General features: G+C 44.6%; 1 protein-coding gene across 26 annotated transcripts in view; it reads left to right on the forward strand.

Moving 5' to 3' along the window:
• The window catches only part of TENM1 (teneurin transmembrane protein 1), a 1,198,498-nt gene that overhangs the window by 1,071,698 nt on the left and 103,453 nt on the right, over window positions 1–23,347 (forward strand). For all 26 annotated transcript variants that reach the window (XM_053273541.1, XM_053273531.1, XM_053273550.1 and 23 more), the window contains 4 exons: window positions 3,495–3,614; window positions 7,030–7,291; window positions 14,156–14,423; window positions 22,676–22,819. In XM_053273541.1, the coding sequence (XP_053129516.1) occupies window positions 3,495–3,614; window positions 7,030–7,291; window positions 14,156–14,423; window positions 22,676–22,819 (794 nt within the window). The remainder of the gene's footprint in view (window positions 1–3,494; window positions 3,615–7,029; window positions 7,292–14,155; window positions 14,424–22,675; window positions 22,820–23,347) is intronic.

Genomic DNA, 23,347 nt, shown 5'->3' on the forward strand with positions numbered 1-23,347 from the left:
GGAGTCATGGTGATTACAAACAACAGAGGGGATACTGAGTCCCCTTGCAGTTTCTTGCTGATTATTAATTATTATTATTATTATTATTATTATTATTATTAATTTAGAATTATAGAGGAAATTGCTGAAGCCAGAGAACTCTTGTCTTTGGCTACTGTAAATGTCAATACTGGCCTGTTGGAGAATCCCCTTCTCTACTTTTGCACGGGCTACTAAAGGTCTGCATTGGGCCATGAGGGGAGGTCAGTCAAAAGTGGCACATTTTCTGTGTTCATATGTTTCTGTTATTATAAACTGCCTTAGGTGCCTCAGTCAAGGCTGAAAAGCAGTATGCAGGTAAATAATAATGTGGAGGGACTTACATAAGGAGAAATAAATGAAATATACAGAAAAAAATATATATGTGGATGTAAAAATTGAAGGACTGAGCAGCAGAAGAAGAAATTGCTGATGGAAGTGCCTGCACTGAAGAAAAGGAACAGCTAGCAATTTAGAAAGTTAATGGAATAAACCTGTTGTAAGAAAAATAAGTATATTTTTAAAAAAAGCATAAAGGAGTGTTCACATTTCTAGAAATGTGAATGTTCCTTTATTCTTTTTTTTTTAACAAGTTAATACTTATTTTTCTTACAACAGGTTTATTTTCTACCGGTTGGTAGAAATTTTCTACCCACCCCTAGGAAAAGGTGATGGCATGTTAAGGAGAGACAATGGGAAAGGATAAAGCTACAATATTGTACAATGGACTGAAGACGACTGAAGGAGTTAAGGTTCATTATTTCCTGAAGGGGGAAAGGCAGGGAGATGCCAAAAGCAAAGAAAATAATGTTCCAGCATGTTTATAGATATACTGACAAACTGTAGAACAGAGAGAACATTGTGTGAGAAATCTGTTTTATTATGGAAAGGATAACAACAAAGGAAAAACACTGAAGAGATGATGATGATGATGATGATGATGATTACTACATTTATATCCCGCTCTTCCTCCAAGGAGCCCAGAGTACTACATACTTTTAAGTTTCTCTTTCACAACAACCCTGTGAAGTAGGTTAGGCTGACAGAGAAGTGACTGGCCCAGAGTCACCCATCTAGTTTCATGGCTGAATGGGGATTTGAACTTGGGTCTCCCCGGTCCTAGTCCAGCACTCTAACCACTACACCTCGCTGGCTCAGAGATGCATGGTTGTTGAGCAGAAATAAACAAGTCAAAAACAGAAATGTGAAAGAGTTTACTGAGAATGTGGAGTCTGAGATTCTGAGAATGCAGTGTTCACCAAGGATTTACTGAGAAGCAAAAACACAAAACTCTGGAGTCCTCCAGGGTGCCAAACATGTCATCCGTTTTGACTGAGTCAGATTGTTGCATATTTGTCAGTATTGCATAGCCAAACATTTTCAGTGTAACTGAGTGGTTACATAACATTCTGTCACCATGAAAAAGTCACTATCTATGCCTTTTGTACAAGGTTTTGTACAACTTTTGCAGAGGTTCTTCTGTTTCTGTTTGTTTCCTGGTCTCAGACCGTAATAAACTTCATAATCTGTAATAAGACCGTAATAAACTTCATAATCTACCCAGAGGTTCTTAATTGGTAAGCATCCTCCTGTCACAGCATCTCCCAAGTCAGGGGTGTCAAACTTAATCAAGGTGGGCTGCATCTGATTCTGATGCTTCTGTTGGGGGGCTCATATAACCCCATTCCACCTTCTGTTGCCTCATGCCTGCCTTCTGTCTTCCTCCTCCTCCGTCTTCTTTCTCTCACTCTCTTCCTTTCTTCCTCTCTCTACCCTTTTCCTTGCCCTGCCACTTACATTACCTGAATACACAACTTTTTGCAGCAGAATATGCTCAGGGAAAGGTCAGATTTCTCCTTCCTTCCTTCCTTCCTTCCTTCCTTCCTTCCTTCCTTCCTTCCTTCCTTCCTTCAGTATTTTAAGAATAAATTCTGAACAGCGTACTTCCCAATGATCTGCGGATTCTAAATTTTGCATGGGCAATCCTGCCATTTAGCTGAATGCACTGCTTTTTACACTATAAAAAGCTCAGGGAAAGGTTGATGTTTCTTTCTTTTAAAATATATATTTAGAAGAAATTCTGAACATAGCCACATTTTAACTGTTGTTCCCAGCAGATTTTTAACACTCAGAAATTCCAAAACATTATGCTCCAAGAAAAGCATAACCCCTCTTCTCCCTCTTCTTCCCCTTACCATCCACTCACCACCCTTCTTTCTTCTTCCTCCTCCTCCCCACTTTATCTCATTCTCTTCCTTTCTTCCTCCCCTGCTCCTCCCTCCCTTTCTAAGAGAAAAATTGCCTCGCTTCGTCCTCTGCCTTTGTCATCCTCCTATTCCATCTTTCTTTCCCCTTTTCCCCTCCTGAAAGGAGGAAGGCAGCCTGGGTAAGAGGAAGGAAGCAACCAACCAACCTGCCCCATGGCTTCTGCTTGGGTGCAAGGTGTGGGAAGAGAGGAGAGAAATGCTGGTGTTAGCTGGGTTGGGGGTAGAGAAAGAAGCCAGCTGGATGTGGTGTTGCTTCAGCACATGCCACTGGGAAAGAAACTCACCAGCAGCTTGTAAGCTGCTTTAGATGGGCCAGTTGGTTGAGCTCAGTGGGCCTGATTTGGCCTGGGGACTGGCAGTTTGACACCGTGGTCCTAAATAATATTTGCCGTAGACCAGTATTATTGTTATTGTTTGTTGTATCTATGGGAATCAGTTTTAAATGTCCACCTAAGCATGGATTATTTTCAGATGCAAGAAACCAATATATCATTTTCATATACAAAACAATATACATATATTGTATATATACATACTGTTTTCATATACAAAGCTGTGCATCACGGCAATAGAAACCTAAATCTGGAAGACCAGTCTGTGCTGGTGTAAGTCTCTCGGGCCTTCTGCAGCTGCTTCTTTTGTCTTATGAAACTTTATTATGTAAATGGAGTTGAGTGTCCATGGGTACAGGAGGAGCCATAGGTGCAAAAAAGTTAACCTCTATTCTAAGCAAATTCAGTGCTTTCTTAATCTAAGTAGCAGATACATAGAAGAAGTTTATTTCCTGTTAAGGCTGTTGTGCCTGAAAAAAGTGTCCTAAAGGTCCCCCCAGAATTCACAAATATCTGTTTCAGCTGTTCAAAAGATTTTCCATAAAGCCTGACATATGCATACACCAAAGTTGCACTGCACAACTTCAGCCCTTATGCATATGTTGGACTTCAGTTCCCATCACCCTTTACTGTTTGGCCACTCTGGCTGGGGATTATGGGAGCTGTAGTCCAGCAGCTGGAGGGCCGAAATTGTGCAGCCCTGACACACATGATTGCGGGGCGGGGGGAGTACGATTATGAAATTTTGCAGTTTTTCAGTGTTCATATAGCACACTACTTGTTAAATGCTCTTTATTCTAGGGTGAATATTGTGTGGAATGTGGACATTTCTATAAGGGTTTATTTTCAAGCAAAATTTGGTCTTGTCTCATTGCAGACGTGCTTGTGTTGTCCGGGGGCAGGTGGTAGCGGTAGATGGGACCCCCCTGGTTGGGGTGAATGTGAGTTTCCAGCACCACAGTGAATATGGATACACCATTAGCCGACAGGATGGAAGGTGAGATACAATTTTGTCTATTCTATACATGTCATGTCATGTCATGTCTATTCTATATATATAAAAGGCTTAGGCGGTTTGTGGCAAATGGTGCGTGGCAAGCTCCGCCCATACAGTGCTTTACCAATCAGAGGTAACAGAGCAGGAGCACTGTGGTGATTGGGCAGTGGGAATTCCACATGCAGATAGGGAAGAGGAGCCTGTGATGGTTAAGGTTAGTTGGAATGCAGCTGTTACTAGTGGGAAGATTATAGAGGAGGGCTGAATCTATATAAAAGGATAGTAGGCAGGGGTCTGCAAAGAGAAGGGTTGTGAGGGAGGAAAGAGCCCCTTCAGGAAAAGGAGGCTGCTGCTGTGCAAATTAGATGAGGAAACAAGATGAACAAGATCTGTTAACTCATGAAGGAAGAGAGAGAAAGAAAAAAGAAAGAAGAGAGGGGAAGAAAGACAGAGGGGAAGAGCAAGTGCTAACACCCCTGCTAACTTGGCAAAGAGGCACCTTTTTAACGTGGTGATTTTCTTTATTTAGCAGGGGGAGAGTAACTGGCCCTCTCCACCCCCAGCACAGGACCTCCAGTGACTGTTGCTGGTGTCTATCCTATGTTTCTTTTTAGATTGTGAGCCCTTTGGGGACAGGGATCCATCTTATTTATTTATTATTTCTCTGTGTAAGCCGCCCTGAACCATTTTTTGGAAGGGCGGTATAGAAAATCGAACAAACAAACAAGTGGAGGAGAGAGAAAAAGAAGGGAGGGGGAACTGGAAAGAAGAAAGGGTGAGGGGTGGGCCTGGGCCTGTCGGCGGCTTGAGGGGAACGAGTGGCCATGGCGGTCATGAGGAAGGGCCCAATCAGCCGTCACCACTACTTGAAGCTACAGCGGCTATTGGTGGAGGGAGGCAGGCAGGTGTGGGACGGGCCTGAGCCTGTCAGCGTCCTGAGGGGAATGAGCAGCCATGGTGGCGGCGGCAGTGTGGAAGGGCCCTTCAACTGCTGCGGGGAGGAGCAAGAGCTGGGCTTGGGCAAGGGTGGGGAGGTCTCTGGGGTTAGGAGGCTGTGACTTGGCCAAACGGCACTGGCAATGCTGCAGCCACAACCAAGAGGGGTGAGAGGGATGGTGCAACAGGATGGAGGAGTGACCATGAGGGGATGGGGGGATGGAAGCAATGGGATGGAGGAGGAGGAGCAGGGGCGCAGCTCAGGTGGGTATGGAGAGCACTCTGAAGTGAGGGGCTTGTGGCGGGGGTGAGGGGAGCAGTCAGGTTCTAGTGTGCAGATGTTCTGCGTGGCTTAAGCTAGTACCTTTTAACTATGACTTTGTTTTAAGGAAGTACTTAGTTAAGTTACTGAAAAAGCTAGGACTATAAACATATTAAAGCATTTTTATGAGCTCACTCATTAGCCTTGTATTCACTTGAACATAAGAAGCTACCTTATGCTCAGTCAGCTTGTTGGTCCGTCGTGCTCAGTGTTTGCTACACAGACTGGCCACGGCTTCTCTGAGGTTTCAGGCATGAGTCTTGAAGGATGGCACCTGGGACCTTCTGCATGCAAAGCAGATGCTCTACCACTGAGCTACTGATTGTTTAATTGCATTTTAAACAAATTTGCATATCACCATGGTATAGGTACCATTTTGAGATACTGAAGCAAGTGTGACATAACTTAATAAGCAAAAGCTGCCAAGCCTTGTTAGGGAAAAGAAAGACATCCTTCATTTCTCATCCTTCAAGTAATATCATACCTGAGCCAAAGCAGCTTTAAAAAGTTATGTACACCCTTAAAATAAAAGCCCACAAATTTAAATTGCCCCTTAATGACTAATTGGCTGAACTTACTAAATCTTGGAGCTGTAGAAAATGCTCATGTTCAAAGCTTCATGATATGCCTTCCCCTTAACAGCAGCATAAATACTGTAAAGCTGTGAGTAAATAGTCCATTGCAGTGTTGGGAGTTATAAGTAATGGAGCTATTATTTGTTCCATATTTTTTTTTCATGATTTTAAAATGCCAAAATGGCAACGTTATCCAGTTATGATTTCTGATTTACCTATCTCTTGACATAGCTGTAATATTTAGACAGGCTTCTTATATTATTTTCCCGGTGTGCAATGTGTAACATTTGGGGCTATGTGATGGGATATGCATAATTAAGTCTGACTCCCTATCACAATTCGTTATCATCAAAGGCTTCCATAATAGATGCATCCAATAATAAAGTGAAGTACCTATTTACACTGCCTTACGTTACTTGACTGTAGATGTTAAAATCTTTATTATAATAAGATATATATTTTCCTCTGCCTGATGCACTGTTATGCCCCATGCCTCTGCAGGGATACATGGAGCTCTCTTCTGCAAAGTAATAAATACATGCAAACTTATGGTGGGTGAGACAACCAGGATGCCTTCTCCAGCTTCCTCTGTGAGCAGTGTCCACGAAAACATCCTGCACAGGTCCTGAGCAGCTCCTTCCACCAGTGGCCTAGGGACTACCAAACCAGGCAGGCTGGCATCACCAGACTCCCCTTGCTTAGGCTATGAGTACGCAGGTGATAGTTACTTTCCTCTTAGAGGGAATCCCCGATAGCTACTATCCCTGTGCTATCATGCAGCATAGTCTTGGATGGCTAGCATCCATGTGCATAGCGGTTGGTGACTATGTTCTAGCAATAGGATAGTTTGGAGGGAGGGCTCTCTAGATGGTAATTTTGCAGCCAAACAATTAAGATGGCCCTCATCTCTACAACTGCACCCTATTTCTGATGGTCAAATTGGTCTGCATGTCATTTGTATGCTTCATTGACACAATCCAGCTCTTCAATAAGCTTGTATTTTGTGCAGATGTATCAGTTGATCCATGGCAGTAGCTGCCAAGGAAGGATGTAGGTACAGCCAGAGGTTCAATATCTACCTCTGTAGACAGTACCTGCAGCTAGTGCACTAGCTATTTTGGAGGTTGAGTGCATGCATGGTGTCATTAAATTTGGCTAGTAAAAAAGAAGTCCTATCATTCTGGTTATGTTTAATAAAGCACCATAGATAGAACTTGGGAGTCTGAGTCATGTACCTCTGGAACTTCAAGAGGAAGCCCAAGCTGATGGTGTCCCGGAGAAAATTAGCAAGGGTCAGTATTGGTGGAAGTGAGTCTCATGTAAGATAAGAGACTTACCTCTTCTGGTCTTTGCACCTGGCTCAGGTACATAATGAAACCCAATAAAGGAGAGAACCCAATGGGTGTGGAAGGGTTTCAGGCATTTCATAGTCTGGAAATATTCCAAGTTGCTCTGGTCAGTCATTGAGTACCTAACAAGAGGTTGAGCTTCCTCAGGCAATTGGAAGCATGCTTTTCAAAAGGAAATGTTTGAAGCTGCATTGGATTGGAGTGAGATTAAATGTTTTGTTTTGTCTTTTCAGTTTTGACCTAGTGGCCATTGGAGGCATCTCAGTCACCCTGGTCTTTGACAGGTCTCCTTTTCTTTCTGTGAAAAGGACACTTTGGTTGTCCTGGAATAGGTTTATTGTGGTAGACAAAGTAGTCATGCAAAGAACAGAAGTGGAGCAACTATCTTGTGACATCAGTAGCTTCATCAGTCCAAATCCAATTGTACTTCCTTTTCCCTTGACATCGTTTGGAGGATCCTGTCCTGAAAGAGGAACAATAATCCCAGAGTTACAGGTACGAATTAACACAATCAAGGCTGTAAACTGTGTCTGTCATGTTAATGGCAGGATGCTAGGACATGTTTGGGTCTTTTTCCTGTTCATGTGAAAGAATGCACCCTTTCTTTGGTATTTTGTGGCATTTTATTTTCTGAAACGTTGAGATGCAAAATAAAAAGGAATTTGAGGAGTGTATGGCTAAAAACATCAAGGTGAACAAGAGAAACGTCTTTAGATATATCAGAAGCAGGGAACCAGTCAGTTTTCCTGTTAGATGACATGAGATGTCTGAGCAGGATATGGAGACTGAACAGAAGTTGAATGAATTCTTTCCAGGATATAATCTGGGGAAAGTGCAGAAGAGAGCCACCAAAATAATCAGGGAGCTCAAATACCATTCTTAAGCTGAATGACTACTGCGCTTAAGGCTTTTTAGTTTGAAAAAAAGATGTCTGTGGGTGAGGGAGACATGACTGATGCTTATAAAAGTGTGCATGATGTGAAGAAAGTGGATAGAGAGTTTTTCTCTATTTCTCATAACACAGGGTTGTCCAATCAAACTGATTGCTAGGAGATTTAGGACAGACAAAAATGAAGTATTTCTTCACACAGTGCATAACTGATCTGTGGAATTTGCTGCCACAAGATGTAGTGATGACCACTAGCTTAGGTAGATTTAAAGGCAGATTATGTGTTCATTCATTCTATTTATATACCGCTCTTCCTGTAGTGGCTCAAGGTGATTTGCATTAAAATTAAAAACACATAATAAAATAATTAAATTTTTAAAAACACACATTCAAACCAGATTAAAATCAAAGCAGATATTAAAAGCCAGGCTAAAAATATGGGGCTGTTGTTGATTCAACAACTCCGCCCATTTCTTGAGAATGACCTGAAAACCATGGTACACCAGCTGGTGACTTCCAGATTGGACTACTGCAATGCACTGGATGTAGGGCTGTGTATGGTTTGGAAACTTCAGTTAGCCCAATATGTGGCAGCCAGATTGGCCTCTGGGATATTCCGGGGAGACCACATTATGTCTGTTCTTGGATTCAGCTTCAGTTTATTATTCCTCATCTAGCCTGTTACTGCCTGTGGGGCATTTAAGGAGCTAACACCATTTCCTGATATCGATGGCAAGAAGAAATAGATTTGGGTGTCATCAGCATATTGATAACTCCCAGCACCAAATCTCCTGATGACCTCACCCAGCAGTTTCATGTAGATGTTTAAAAAGCATTGGTGACAGAATGGAGCCCTGAGGGTCTCCATATAATAGCTCGCGTTTAGAAGAGCAACTGTCACCAAGCACTGGCATCTGAAATCTACACGAGACATAGGAGCAGAACCACTGTAAAACAGTGCCTCCTATCCCAAAATCCAGAAAGATACCATGGCCGATGGTATTAAAGCCTCTGAGAGATCCAAAAGAAACAGAAGAGTCCCACTCCCTCTGTCAATTCCCTGGCAAAAGTCATCTATCAGGCTGACCAAGGATGTCTCGACCCCATAGTCCGCAAATTTGAAATGAGTCTCAATAATCAGTTTCCACCAAGACTGCTTGAAGCTGGCCAGCCACCACCCTCTCGGTAATCTTACCCAACAATGGGAAGTTGGAGACTGGCTTATAATTATCCATCAGCAGGGAATCCAAATAAACTTCTTAAGAAGGGGTTTAACCACTGCCTCCTTCAAACTAGGTGGCATTCTGCCCTTCATCAGTGAGGTATTAATGATATCAGCTAGGCCAGGTCCAACAACCTCCCTGCAAGATGAAATCAGCCATATTGGGCAAGGATCCATGTTATGCTGCATCGCTCCAAGCATCTTACCCATGTCCTCAGGTCACAAACTGAAACTGATCAAATCTAATATTGCAATAGGGATTGCTGGACACCTCCCTAACTGGCCCTGCAGAAATATTGGAGACCAGATCAGCCTAACTGCATGAGATTTTCTTTGCAAATAACTCACTGAATGCATCACAGTGAGATATTGTTTCTGGAAACAGATTTGAAAAAGAAGGAGCTTTAGTTAAACCCCTAATAATCCAGAACATCTCTGCTGGATGAAAACTTGCAGATACAATATGCAAAGAATAAAATATCTTCCTTGCTACACGTATTGCCACAGCATAGGCCTTCAAATGGGCTCTGTGCTGTGTCTTATCGAATTCAAGATGAGTCCTCCTCCACTTGCACTCCAGTCGTCTGCCTTGCCGCTTCAGCTCCTGTAGTGATTCCATATACCCTGGAGCTAATTTTGAAGTGGGTCGGAGAGGATGCTTAGGAGCAATCATGTCTACTGCCCTGGTAAGTTCCCTTTTCCAGGTATCCACCAGAGCATCGACAAGATCACTCGCAGAACCAACTTGAAAATCCTCCGAGGCCCTTTGGAATCTACTGGATCCAACAGCCTGCTCGGGTAGACCATTCTAACAGGTCTACCACCCCTTCAGGGATCAGACGTGACTGTGAGATCAACCTTAACCGGGAAATGGTCCATCCATGACACTGGGGAAACTACAGGAGGTCCCACCCACAGAACACCCCCCTGATCCGAGCAAAAGACCATATCTCAGGTGTGTGACCAGCAACTTGCATAGGTCATAGGAGTAATTGGGATAGGCCCATTGTTGTCATGGCCGCTATGAACTTCTGAGCAGCACCAGACAAGTCTCTTCCAAAGCGGACATTGAAATCATCCAGCACCAAAAGCCTTGGCAGCTCCAGCACCAGTTCAGTGACCAGCTCCGTCAATCCTATGGACCCATTGTCAAAATGGGAGCTTTTACTATCCTGCTGCATCTCGGATCCATTTTATTACATACCTTCCAAATTCTGCAAGATACTTGCCTTTTACAACGCATTGCAGGCTGTGTTTCAGCACCGTATTTATCAACGGTTAGCTGTAAATATATTTATCACTTGAACATTAGACTCTTGGAAAAGGGTCATTAATTTCAACATTTTACACCAGTTAATCTGCAAGCATTTTTTTTAAATATGAACAATTGCTTTTTGAAATGTAAATGGGTGGGCTTTTTTATACAAGCACTGGAAATCTCCAGAATCCCAAGTGGCAGGTTGCCATTTTAAAACAGCACATTGCAAAATGCTGCTAAGTGGAAGAATGTGGTATGAATAAATGCCTCAATAGTTTGTTTGTCCCATGATTCTGCTCTTAAGAAAGTCTTCAAAACCAAACGGGGTATAGGAGGTTCAGTAGGGCAGTATTTTGTGGTGATGTTCTCATGCTCCGTCTGCTTCCAGAATGTGGTACTTTCTAAGTAGGGATGAAGCCTTCCTTAAAGTTGAGAAAATTGCATTTTTAGTGAGAGATGGGACGTAGGTGTGGAAGTGTGGAGTTAATTGGCCACAACTGCTAGACAATGCTAATATTTGTTAGACAACCTATTATTTTCCATCTAAATCCTTCTCATACTTAACTCGGGTGTAGGGCAGTTCCCATGACCATAAACTGGGTAAGAGTTTATGAGAGGAAAGCTGGTCTTGTGGTAGCAAGCATGACTTATCTCCTTAGCTAAGCAGGGTCCACCCTGATTGTATATGAATGGGAGACTAGGAGTGTGAACACTGTAAGATATTCCCTTTAAAGGATGGAGCCACTCTAGGAAGAGCATCTAGGTTCCAAGTTCCCTCCCTGGCAGAATCTCCAAGATTGGGCTGAGAGAGTCTCCTGCCTGCAACCTTAGGAAACATAGGAAACTGCCATATACCGAGTCAGACCATTGGTCTATCTAGCTCAGTATTGTCTTCACAGACTGGCAGCGGCTTCTCCAAGGTTGCAGGCAGGAATCTCTCTCAGCCGTATCTTGGAGAAGCCAGAGAGGGAACTTGAAACCTTCTGCTCTTCCCAGAGCAGCTTCATCCCCTAAGGGGAATATCTTGCAGTGCTCACACATCAAGTCACATTGCAGTGCTCACACCAGGGCAGACCCTGCTTAGCTATGGGGACAAGTCATGCTTGCTACCACAAGACCAGCTCTCCCTCTCACCTTGGAGAAGTTGCTGCCAGTCTGTGTAGACCATACTGAGCTAGGTGGACCAATGGCCTGACTTGGTATATGACAGCTTCCTATGTGCCTAGGAGATGAGACCTTTCCAGTTTGGGGACCTGGGAGGGGACCCCTTTTTTCACTCATGTGCTTTTGAAAATCAGAGTCAGAGGTGGAGATCTACCTACTCAGGCCAGTAGGTAAGAGGGTGTTTCTGCCTCCCTCGTTCTGAAGCTGAGGACGGAACCTGGGTAGGGTGTGCTTGATGGACCATGAGTGCAAAATGGGAGCACTCCCAGTTCTCAAAACTGGGTAGGTCTCATCTCCTACCTAGGAACATAGAAACCTGCCTCAAACTGAGCTAGACCATTAGTCCATCTAGCTCAGTATTGTCTGCACAGACTGGCAGTGGCTTCTCCAAGACTGCAGGCAGGAGTCTCTCCCAGGCCTATCTTGGAGATGCTGCCAGGGAGGGAAACTTGGAACCTCAGATGCTCTTCGCCAAGCGGCCCCATAATCCCCTAAGGGGAATCTCTTACAGTGCTCACATGCAGTCTCCCATTCTCAAATGCTAACCAGGGTGGATCCTGCTTACCAAAGGGGACAATTAATGCTTGCCACCTAATGGCGCAGCGGGGAAATGACTTGAATAGCAAGCCAGAGGTTGCCGGATTGAATCCCCGCTGGTTTGTTTCCCAGACTATTAGCAACACTAATATCGGGCAGCAGCGATATAGGAAGATGCTGAAAGGAATCATTTCATACCGCACGGGAGATGGCAATGGTAAACCCCTCCTGCAGTCTACCAAAAGAAAACCAAAGGGCTCTGTGGGCTCCAGGAGTCGACACCAAATCGACATCACACTTTACCTTACCATGAGACTAGCTCTCTTCCCCAGTTGTACTTCGCTTCTAGTTATAAGGACTCTGGAATGCACTTCCTAATGAGATTAGAGTTAATCCTTCTCTGAGTGTTTTTAAGAAGGACCTGAAAACATACCTGTTCCGCCAGGCTTTTAGTTTATAGTTTTAAAGCTTTGGGTTTTAGCGTTTTTATTTGTATCTTTTATTTATTTATTTATTTGACATATTTTTACACTGCCCAAAATGCAAGTTCTCTGAGTGGTTTACAAGAGAATAAAAACAACCAATAAAAAGATTAAAGCATTTCAAAGTTAAAATTTTAAAAGTTAAAACTATTAAAACACAATTAAAACAGTATCTAATGAAAAGCCTGGGTGAACAAATGCGTCTTGACTGCCCTCTTAAAAGTTTTCAGAGATGGGGAGGCTCTTATTTCAGCAGGCAGTGTGTTCCAAAGGCTCGGGGCAGCAATGGAGAAGGCCCGTCCTTGAGTAGCCACCAGAAGAGCCAGTGGCAACTGCAGAAGAACCTGTCCAGATGATCTCAATGGGTGGTGTGATTCATAGTTCCTTCCCTTTTAAATTGTTTTAATTGTGTCAGTGGTTTTTAGGTTGTGAACCGCCTAGGGACGATTTGGGGGAGCAGCATTCCTCCCTGCGACCCCTGCCCCCATCGTTCACAGCAAATCCCGGAAGTAACAAGCGTGTGTGTGTAGGCTGCCGCACACGCGCACTGCACACATCGCACATTGCGTGCACACACAGTGTGTGTGCGGCAGGTGCACGTGCACTTGTTACTTCCGGGATTTCCTGTAAACGACGAGGGCAGGGGCAGCAGGGAGGAATGCTGCCCCCCAAAATCGGTTTCAAAAAACAGAGCATTGGCAGGGGAAAAGCGGCGGGAGGGGTAAGTGCAACCCCCCGCCCTTAAAGGGAGACCCCTGCTGACACTGGACTGCCAGACTGGGCCACATTCAAACCGGTTTGGAGGCCTCTTACATGGCCTCCAGACTGGTTCGTGCACATCACTACTCAAGCTCATGCTACAGCTCCCCACCCCCCAAAAAAAATTCTTGTACATTTGGCAGGCTTTTCACAAGTGGAGGCCTTGAACTCCTTTACATGTGTGAGAATCTTCCATGGCTGGAGGTTTTACAGACAGGGCTTTCCCCCCGAATCCACTCCTGATCGGAGTCTGCCAGTCCACATATTTGCTGGATTTAACCCGACCTCCCTGCGTCAGGGGCCAGGACAGACAGGGCTTTGTTTTTCTCTGGAGGGAGGCTGCAAATTCTGGCTTAGCCCGAGTTATGTCCGGGGTAAAAAAATCCTCTCTTTCCAGCAGCTTTTTGGGGGGGGAAATTGATGTTTCTGCGAAGCTCCGACACTTGTCTTTGATGTGTGTAGGGGAGCAGCCGAGGAGGGCTATCTGAATGCTCCACCTAAGCCCCTGGATTAAACTGTCTCGAATCTGCTGCGAAGTAGATTTGCTCCTCGGATACCCCACAGCGTAAAGCCCTGTCTGTAAAATCTCCTGGCAATGCAGTTAGAAAGTCTGCTGGAGTGGGAAAATAAAATGCATAGATGCGTGATGGTCAAGTGATTATCAAAGGTTGTGCCTTCCTGCTATTTGAGAGAGCATTAAAATCTGACAGCAGAGTCAAGATGCCAGATGCATGACAGAGAGGGCAGCTGGGGAGTGAGCAGGAAGGAAGGGGGACTCAAAAACCCAGGAACGGTCAGCTGACCAGGATTTCCCGGGCCAACACACATTTCAGATGCTGAAATTTGTACTTGAGCAAAACCAGTTGTGCAAGAATCTGCTTTTCACTGAACTGACGGGTCTCTCACAGCAGCCGGAGATCTCGATCTTTGTGCCTGATTAGACACTGCTTATGTTGCCAGGCAGGGCACTGACAGTCACCCAAGACGCTTCTGCTGATGCAGTCCAGCATAATTCTCTGTGACATTAACATGCACAACTCTTTTTCAGGTGGTCCAGGAGGAAATCCCCATTCCTGCTAGCTTTGTGAAGCTCAGTTACTTGAGCAGCCGAACTCCAGGATACAAAACCTTGCTGCGCGTTATTCTGACACATTCTGCCATCCCGCCTGGCATGACAAAAGTGCATCTTACTGTGACTGTCGAAGGGCGGCTAGCTCAGAAATGGTTTCCTGCTGCCACCAACCTGGTCTTCACATTTGCTTGGAACAAGACAGATATTTACGGCCAGAAAGTCTCCGGCTTGGCAGAAGCAATGGGTATGCCTTCTTTACCCTTAACTATTAATCAGGGTACATATGGACATAGGAAGCTGTTGTATACCAAGTCAGACCATGGTCTATCTAGCTCTGTCTTCACAGACTGGCAGCGGCTTCTCCAAGGTTGCAGGCAGGAATCTCTCTCAGCCCTATCTTGGAGACGCTGCCAGGGAAGGAACTTGGAACCTTCTTCATGCAAGCAGGCAGGTGCTCTTCCCAGAGTGGCCTCATCCCCTGAGGGAAATTTCTTATAGAGCAAACATGGAGTATCCCATTCAAATGCAAACCAGGGCAGACCCTGCTTAGCAAAGGGCCAATTCATGCTTGCAAACACAAGACCAGCTCTCCCCCCGGGAGAGCTAAGTGTGTGTCCAGGGCTCCCCCTCACCAGCTGGGCACCCCACAGTCCTCAACAGAGGAACTTAAATCTGACTCTTCCTGGAAGAAATAAAACCAAAACAGCACAGCAAAATCCAAGGGTTGGCAATCTCATTTGCAACCCCTGACCTCCTCCTTCCATGTTTCTTCTACTCCCCGCCACCTTTCTTTTTCTCCTAAAGGGGAACTCTAGTTCTAAGGACCTGACTGCGAACTCTAAAAGGGCAAACACAAATAGGGGTGGCTGGCCCAGTTCGGTCTGGCCCCCCATCGAACCCCCCACCCCTGATTCGGTCCAATCCAGATTGGGTTTGTGAATTTGTTCTTTTTAAAATTTTATTTTTTAAAAACTGTATTATCTCTAGTCCCTTCGGGGGGCTTGATAAAGGCCGCCAGGGTGCACACAAAGGTTTCGCCTCCCCCCCCCGACCTCATTTATCACTGCTGTAGCCCGTAAAACCTTCAGCCTCTGTGCAAATGGCCTCTGCGAGGCCTGCATGGCCCAGGGCCTCACAGAGGTCATTTGCACAAGTGTGGCAGCCATTTTTTTAAAAAATAAAAATAAAAATTGGCTGGCGCACACGCTCAAATGACCTCATGCGTGGTGGCAGGCAAAATGGCCACCGCGCCGAATTACAGAGGCCCAAATCGGCCAAAAAGGAAGGTTTTACGAGCTGCGGTGGTGATAAACAAGGCCAGCAGGGGGTGGGAGGGCCTTCACGGACTCCCCCCCCCAAAATAAAGCCTTAGGGAGCCTCCCTAATTATTTTTTTACAAATTTAAAATAAAAAAAGGTTGCAAACTGGTGTGGGGGTTCGGTTCCAGTCTGGACAGAACCAGGATGGGGTGGGAGGTTGGTTTGACCCCAAACCAGTTCGCACATCCCTAAACACAAAACTGGGAATGAATTGCAGCTATTGGGGCACAAGAGTATCTTGGTGTTGATGGTTACAGAGGGGGGGCTGTTTTCATAGGAGGAAACTAGGAGGACTTCTGACAGTAAATTTAAGATCCATCAGTGATATTGGGAGAATGGCAATGCTAGCTGAGGATTCTAAGAGAATTAAAGACAGCATACGAATATGACAAATGTTTATATAAAGCTTTTCAATCAAAGTTCCCAAAGCGGTTTACCTAGATATAAATAAATAAAATGTCCCCCTGTCCCCCAAAAGGCTCACAATCTTAAGAAGAAGCATAAGATAGACATCAGCAACAGCCACTGGAGCGATGCTGTGCTGGGTCTGGATAGGGCCAGTTGCTCTCCCCCACTCAATAAAGAGGATCACCACTTTTAAAAGGTGCCTCTTTGCTCTTTTAGCAGGGGTAAGCTTAAAGTCCTGTGGCACTTTAATAGCCCACAAGTAGTTCTATGTACGAAGCCACCTACTGGCACAGTGGGGAAATGCTTGACTAACAAGAAGAAGGTTGCCGGTTCGAATCCCAGCTGGTACTACATCAGGCAGCAGTGATATAGGAAGATGCTGAAAGGCATCATCTTATACTGCGCGGGAGGAGGCAATGATAAATCCCTCTTGTATTCTACCAAAAGAAAACCACAGGGGGCTCTGTGGGCGCCAGGAGTCGAAATCGACTTGATGGCACACTTTACCTTTAGTTCTATATGTATGCAATTCCATCAACAAAAGCCTAGTTTGTTTGTTTCAATAACACTAGTTCCATAAACCTTCCCTTAAGCAATTTCTCACTGGTTTTTTTTTAAATATCTTCCATGTTACAATATGATGCTCTATTGTAAACGTGATCAGAAATATAGATGTGAATGCAGGTTGGCATTGTGAATGCTATCCTGTTTCTTAGCTTTGATAATAGTGAGTGGTGTGGATTATCTGTCACGGCGTGCTCTGCAGGACCCATAGAGAGTTTGCATGCCAACTTTGTCTGCTGCACCAAATCGTTGCGCTTAAATATTTTTGAGGGGGGGAAAAATGGTTAGCATTGGAGATGTGAGAAGGACTCCTTCAAATTCATGTGTTCATGCTGCCTTTTGTTCCTGTTTACAGCTATTGTCCCTTCATTGGCTGCTGCTACACTGTTATGTGTTTTTACCTGTAACAGGGCTATGTCCATCTCTTTCATGATGTGATGACAGGGAATGATATCAGGGTGCCAATTAAATTTGGCTGAATGGTGACATCAATGAGGGGGGATGAAATCACCTTGTCCTCACTCTGAAGCACTGATCCATCTTTTGCCACACCCCAAATGTGCATTGGTATGTGCATTGCACTCATCCCACTGAAAGCAATATAGCATGGCTAGCCAACGTTTCCACTCAGATGCACGTAATTTAGTATTAAATTGTTAACCACCTTGAATGCCGCATATAAATGCAGTAAATGAATAGATAATAAATGATGCATATCCAAATGTGCATCTGGGCCAGTGCTTCTGTTGTGTGCAGCACTGCTCAACAGGGAACATTGGTCCAGTTGATGAGGCAATAATAATATATTCCCTTTCATCCCTGTAAATACTTTTGCATCTCTTCAAACACTGCCAGTAAAAGTAACAGGACATGGGAAGTTTGGAAATATTTGTGGAACTTCTCATGCCACTTTGGCCCAGTTCCTGTCCTGGATGGTGACAACTAATTTGGCCACATAGCTTGGCTACATCCAGGCTGCTTTGGGAAAAGCTTTAGAAACTTGAGCTGGTGCAAAATGCAGCATCCTATATTCAGGCTGGAGTACCTAACTCCCATATTGTTTATCTTCATTGTTTTAGAGCACAATCCATTCATTGTCCATCGCATATACTACCCTCCTAGGAACATAGGAAGCTGCCTTCTGAAAAGTCTAACCATGGGTCCATCTAGCTCAGTATTTTCTGCACAAACTCATCCTAAACTCAGCCTGACTTACATCACATTTGGGTGTTGATGTTTTGATTGCAGCTTATATTGCTTCAACAGCCAATAAGGTTATTTTGCTTAATACAGAGGAAGCCTTTCTATCCTAATTATTAAGAAACTCTAGACAGAGAGCCATATTATATTATATTATATTATATTTTTATTTATACACGCGTGCACACACACATTTATATCCTGCTCTTTCTCCAAGGAGCCCAGAGCAGTGTGCATGGTTATGCTTATTCTCACAATAGCCCAGTGAGGTAACTCAGTGAGCTTCATGGCCGAAGGGGGATTTGAACTTGGGTCTCCCCAGTCATTGTCCAAAGATTCCTAGTTACATACAGTTCAATGGAAGGCGGTCAGGCTCTTTCAAAGATGGAGCGGCATGGTTTAATATTATACCACGGTAGCTGGAGAATAAACAGTACTGAGACTGGCATGAAATAGCGAATTTCGTAAAAATGTTTTTGTCTTCCAGCAAAATGTGGTGGGGAGGGGAGATTAAGGAGAATTTTGATCCATTTTTGTCTCCTTGCAACATCAGACTGATGGATTAGTGACAGCTAGGTTATGGGAGCAGAGGGCAGAGTTGCTCCCTCCCAAAGCTGAAGCAGGAGATGTGCCTGCTACAAGTTTGATTGACTGAGCCCTCATCCCCGCCCGCTCCTGTCTACTAACAGATCATGCCGTAAGGGAGCTGCTCCTCGGAGCACTGAAGAATTGTTGGAGAATGAAGCAGGGACATCTGGGCTCAGCGCAGGGACTCCAGGCATCCCTTCCTGCCATCCAAGAGAGCAGTGCCATGAGAACTCTCTCCTTAAGGAGCGGGAGACTGCCATGGCAGATTCCCAGCTGATAAGAACTGCGGGGGGGGGGGGATAAGTTATATCAAAGTTGATCAGTGATAAAAGCCAGATGAAGCCCTGACTAGGGTTTATTCTAAATCCGGGTGCCTAATTTGCATGTTATGTAAATCGGCTTGAAAATATTTTTTGAGCAGAATAGTGACTGCACGTTTTGCTCCATAACTCTAGAGCTTAGTTGTGTTTCTTTGGTGTGTGTGTGTGTGTGTGTGTGTGTGTGTGTGTGTGTGTGTGTGTGAAATGAAAGCTGAAATCCAGGTGAATCTGGGTGGGCTAAGCAATCTGGGTGAGATGCTTAAAATCCGAGTGAAACCTGAAATTGTGGGGGGCATGCCAACGTTAGCCCTGACACATACACTGTGCCTCAAATCTCTCTTCTCCCCCCCTCCACCATAGAACTCATTGATGCCATGTTTTTCTTTCTTCTCTGTTGGTGCTCACTTTAGGCATTCTTTTCCCACTCCTGGGCACTTTCCAGATTAGACCCTGCAATGGGGTCACATTGTATCTCAGAAGTGTGCTTCCACACTTCCTGTGTCGTGACACCACAGTCTCTATGCAGACAGCAGGGTGCCATTCAAATTTCCAGTGCCTTGTTTCAAATTTAATTGCTCCGATATAGAGCTAGGACGTCATATATCCGGTGCAAAAAAGTTGCCGTTTTTTCGGGTTGTTAGTTCCCACAAGACTGCTCCCCCTGCTGTTTACATTTTGAAGGTAACTTGCCTGAACGGAGGCATTTTGCTGCTGTTGGGCAGCTAGTCTGGGAAGCACCCAGGGCATTTTTCACACAGGGCTTTTAGCTTGTATCTCCTCCAGAATGGAGAGTGTGCTTTCACATATCAGCCAGATTTACCCCAAAGTCCCTGCAAGATGTCAGGGACGATTCAGGTTTTTCATTGTGCATTGTTGTGTAACCCGCTTGATAACCAGCTTAAAAAAAAAAAAAAGAATCCACTTTTTGTTTCTTTTGCGGGGTGGGGGGAGGAATTTCGACCTCACAGTAAAGCCTGCTGTGTGGAGAACACCCTGCTTGTCTTCGCATGTCACTGAAAGAAGCGAATTGCTTCTTTGCATCCGGAGCTAATCCCTCCAGGAGCAGAGAGCAATTAAATATTTTCATTTTCGCAAGTGTCAAGTAGGACTCCATTTCCCTCCTCACAGAGATGCTCTTGTATCTCTGCAGGTGCCACATTACTGCCATGGCACACAGTGGTGGTCTCAGGATCCATGATATATCAGCTCCAGAAGCAACAATTTACTCTGCATTCTTCATGATAATGAAACAGAAAAGACTGGTGAACAGAAAGCTACCCTTGTCTCTAAGTCCAGTTTTGGGGCTGCCTCTCTTATTGTTGACTTTGAGGCTTTGGAATTCTTGTCCCCTTTCTCTCTGTTCAGTGGGGTGAAATGTCAGCCAAACATTACAGATACTGGAGACCCTCATTATCCACAGTTTCATGGATTGTGGTTTCGTGTACCCACGGATGGGTCTTAGACACCTGAGTTTTTTATCTGCAGCAGGAAATATAGGCAGATATCACCTATCTGCAGTTCCTGAGTGACCACTGGTTTTCGTGTTGTGAGAGAGGGAGAAATTTTCTCTCTTTCCACTCTCTTTAATCCATGCATAATTTTATATACCTCGATCATGTCTCCCCACAGTTGCCTCTTTTCTAAACTAAATAGCCCCAGATGCTGTAGCCTTGCCTCATGAGGAAGGTGCTCCAGACCCCTGATCATCTTGGTTGCCTTCTTCTGCACCTTTTCCAGTTTCACAATATCCTCCTTAAGATGTGGTAACCAGAAATAAATGCAATACTCCAAATGTGGCTGCACCATAATTTGTATAAGTGTATTATAATACTAGCATTCTTGTTTCCAATCCCCTTCCTAATGGAAGGCATGGAATTGGCCATTTTCACAGCTTCTGACACTTTCAGTGACCACCTGACACCTTCAACGACCACGACCCCAAGATCTCTTTAGCGGTCAATCACTGACAGCTCAGATCCCATCAGCATATGCATACGTATATGTGAAGTTGGGGTTTTTTTGCCCCAATATGCTTCACTTTACACTTGCTTACATTGAACTACATTTTCCATTTGGTTGCCTACTCCCCCAGTTCGGAGATATCCTTTTGGTGGAGCTCCTCCCAATTTGTTTTGGATTTCACTACCCTGAATAGTTTAGTGTCATCTGCAAATTTGGCCATGTTGTTGGTTACCCCAACTTCTAGATCAAGGGAAAGATAATGTGCTTTACTGCTCTTATTTCTTCCTGCTTTTTTGCCTTTTTTCCTTCAGAATAAGGAATCTAACCCCTGGATTCCCATGGGGTAAAGTTACTTTATTTGCAGTTCCATATCTGCGCTTACTGGCAAGAATAAAGAGGGCCTCTAGTACTCCTGCCTTAGTCTTAACACTCCGCTGTCTACAGTGTCAATTTTCCTGGTCATTAAACAACAACAAAATAGTCACACACCCAGAATGCTTATTCAGCCTTCCGGCAGCAGCATATGCAAAAACTGCTTGTTTGGCTTCTATATTGTACATGCATACTTCCCCCCACTGCAGCTGGGGAATTACTTCCATATAACTAGCTGAAATTCTTGCAGATGCATCTTTGGCAGGTGTTTTGAAGAATTTTCAACAGTGGTCTTTAGAACTTCCCGTGTGGAAAAACTGATGAGAAGGATGAATGTTCCCTATGTAGGGGGGGACTGTGATTTGCAGGGGAGCAACAGCAGGAGAGAGGGCATTCCCTTACCTCTTGTCTGTGGGCTTCCCAGAGGCATCTGGTGGGCCACTGTGGGAAACAGGATGTTGGACTAGATAGACCTTGGGCCTGATCCAGCAGGGCTTTTCTTAAAATTCTCTAGCTATCATGGTAGGGATAGCCTCAGATGGTAGGGATAAGCCAACAAGGTCCAGGAGCTTTCCCAGACACCAGGCTTTACCATGGGTTTACTGCGGGTTTGAAGTTGCCCAAAAAAACTAACACAAAAGGTGGATTTTTTTACCCTGGATATAAATTGGGTTACACTCTATCGTGCAATGAAAAACCCAAATTGTGTGTGAAGTCTCCCTGATAATTTGCAGGGACTTCGGGCTAAATTTGGCTGATATGTAAACGCACGCCTCCATTCTGGAGGAGATGCAAACTAAAAGCCGGATGTAAGAAACTCTCAGGTGATCATGTAACCAGTCACCAGTTCTAGGACCAATTTTCATAAGCAGAAGATGAACACAACACTAGAACCAGGGGTCACTCCATGAAATTGATTGCCAGGAGGTCTAGGACCAACAGACGGAAGTACTTTTTCACACAACGCGTGATCCACTTGTGGAACTCTCTGCCACAGGATGTGGTGACAGCCGACAACCTTTAAGAGGCTTTAAGAGGGGTTTGGATGACTTCATGGAGGAGAGGTCTATCAATGGCTACTAGTCAGAGGGCTGTGGGCCACCTCCAGCCTCAAGGGCGGGGTGCCTCTGAGTACCAGTTGCAGGGGAATAATGGCAGGAGAGAGGGCACGCCCTCAACTCCTGTCTGTGGCTTCCAGTGGCATCTGGTGGGCCACTGTGTGAAACAGGATGCTGCACTAGATGGGCCGTGGGCCTGATCCAGCAGGGCTGTTCTTATGTTCTTATGTTCTTAAGTTGTACATTTGTGTTGACTTTACTACTTTAGATGGCAACTGGGAAATCACATGATCATATGCTTCTCTATGCAAAAACAAAAAATCTCTTGCATGTAGAAAATTAAATGTTAGAGAGTCTTGCTAGCTTTCTGTATGCAAGGGATGCTTTTGTATAAAGGAGCATTCACTATGTGAGGCCTTACCTGCAGTCTAAATTGGTACAGTCCACACACAGGTTTAACGCCTCATCTGCTGTTTGTGAGAACCGGCCGAGGTTTTCCTGGGACTTAAAGCCAAACAAGTGTGCATAGGATTGTGGCCTTAACTATTCATCTTGCCTTCCAGGATATGCCATTTCTTCTAAAAAGAACACGAGTCAAAATCAAGTAGTATGCAAGAATAACCGTTAATCCAAGAGATCAATGAATTGCTGTGGGAAACGGAAGAAGAACCAGTCATTAATGTGGTGTTTATTATCTGTTTTCAGTGTCAGTAGGCTATGAATATGAAAATTGTCCTGACTTGATTCTGTGGGAGAAAAGGACAATAATACTGCAAGGATTTGAGCTGGATGCTTCGAATCTAGGAGGCTGGTCCTTAGACAAACACCACATTTTGAATACACAGAGTGGTAAGTACATTGCTTATACATTGTACAGTGTGGGAAGGGGACCCCACTGCTAAAAAAAAGAGACCATTATGATGGAGGACATTAGCAATGGGTATGATTATATTAGCCACCTAAAGGCACAGTGGGGAAGTAACTTGCCTAGGGAGCAAGAGGTTGCTGGTTCGAATCCCCACTGGTATGTTTCTCAAACTATGGGAAATGCCTATATCAGGCAAGCAGCGATGTAGGAAGATGCTGAAAGGCATCATCTCATACTGCACGGGTGATGACAATGGTAAACCCAGAATGGTGTAGCCACGTGGTGTAGTGGCTAGAGTGCTGGACTAGGACCAGGGAGACCCAAGTTCAAATCCCCATTCAGCCATGAGACTTGCTGGGTGATTCCGGGCCAGTCGCTTCTCTCTCAGCCTAACCTACTTCACAGGGGTGTTGTGAGGAGAAACTTAAGTATGTAGTACACTGCTCTGGGCTCCTTGGAGGAAGAGTGGGATATAAAATGTAAAAATAAATAAAAAATAAAAATAAATC

This window comes from Hemicordylus capensis, chromosome 11, assembly GCF_027244095.1.
Source record: "Hemicordylus capensis ecotype Gifberg chromosome 11, rHemCap1.1.pri, whole genome shotgun sequence".
Taxonomy (NCBI): domain Eukaryota; kingdom Metazoa; phylum Chordata; class Lepidosauria; order Squamata; family Cordylidae; genus Hemicordylus; species Hemicordylus capensis.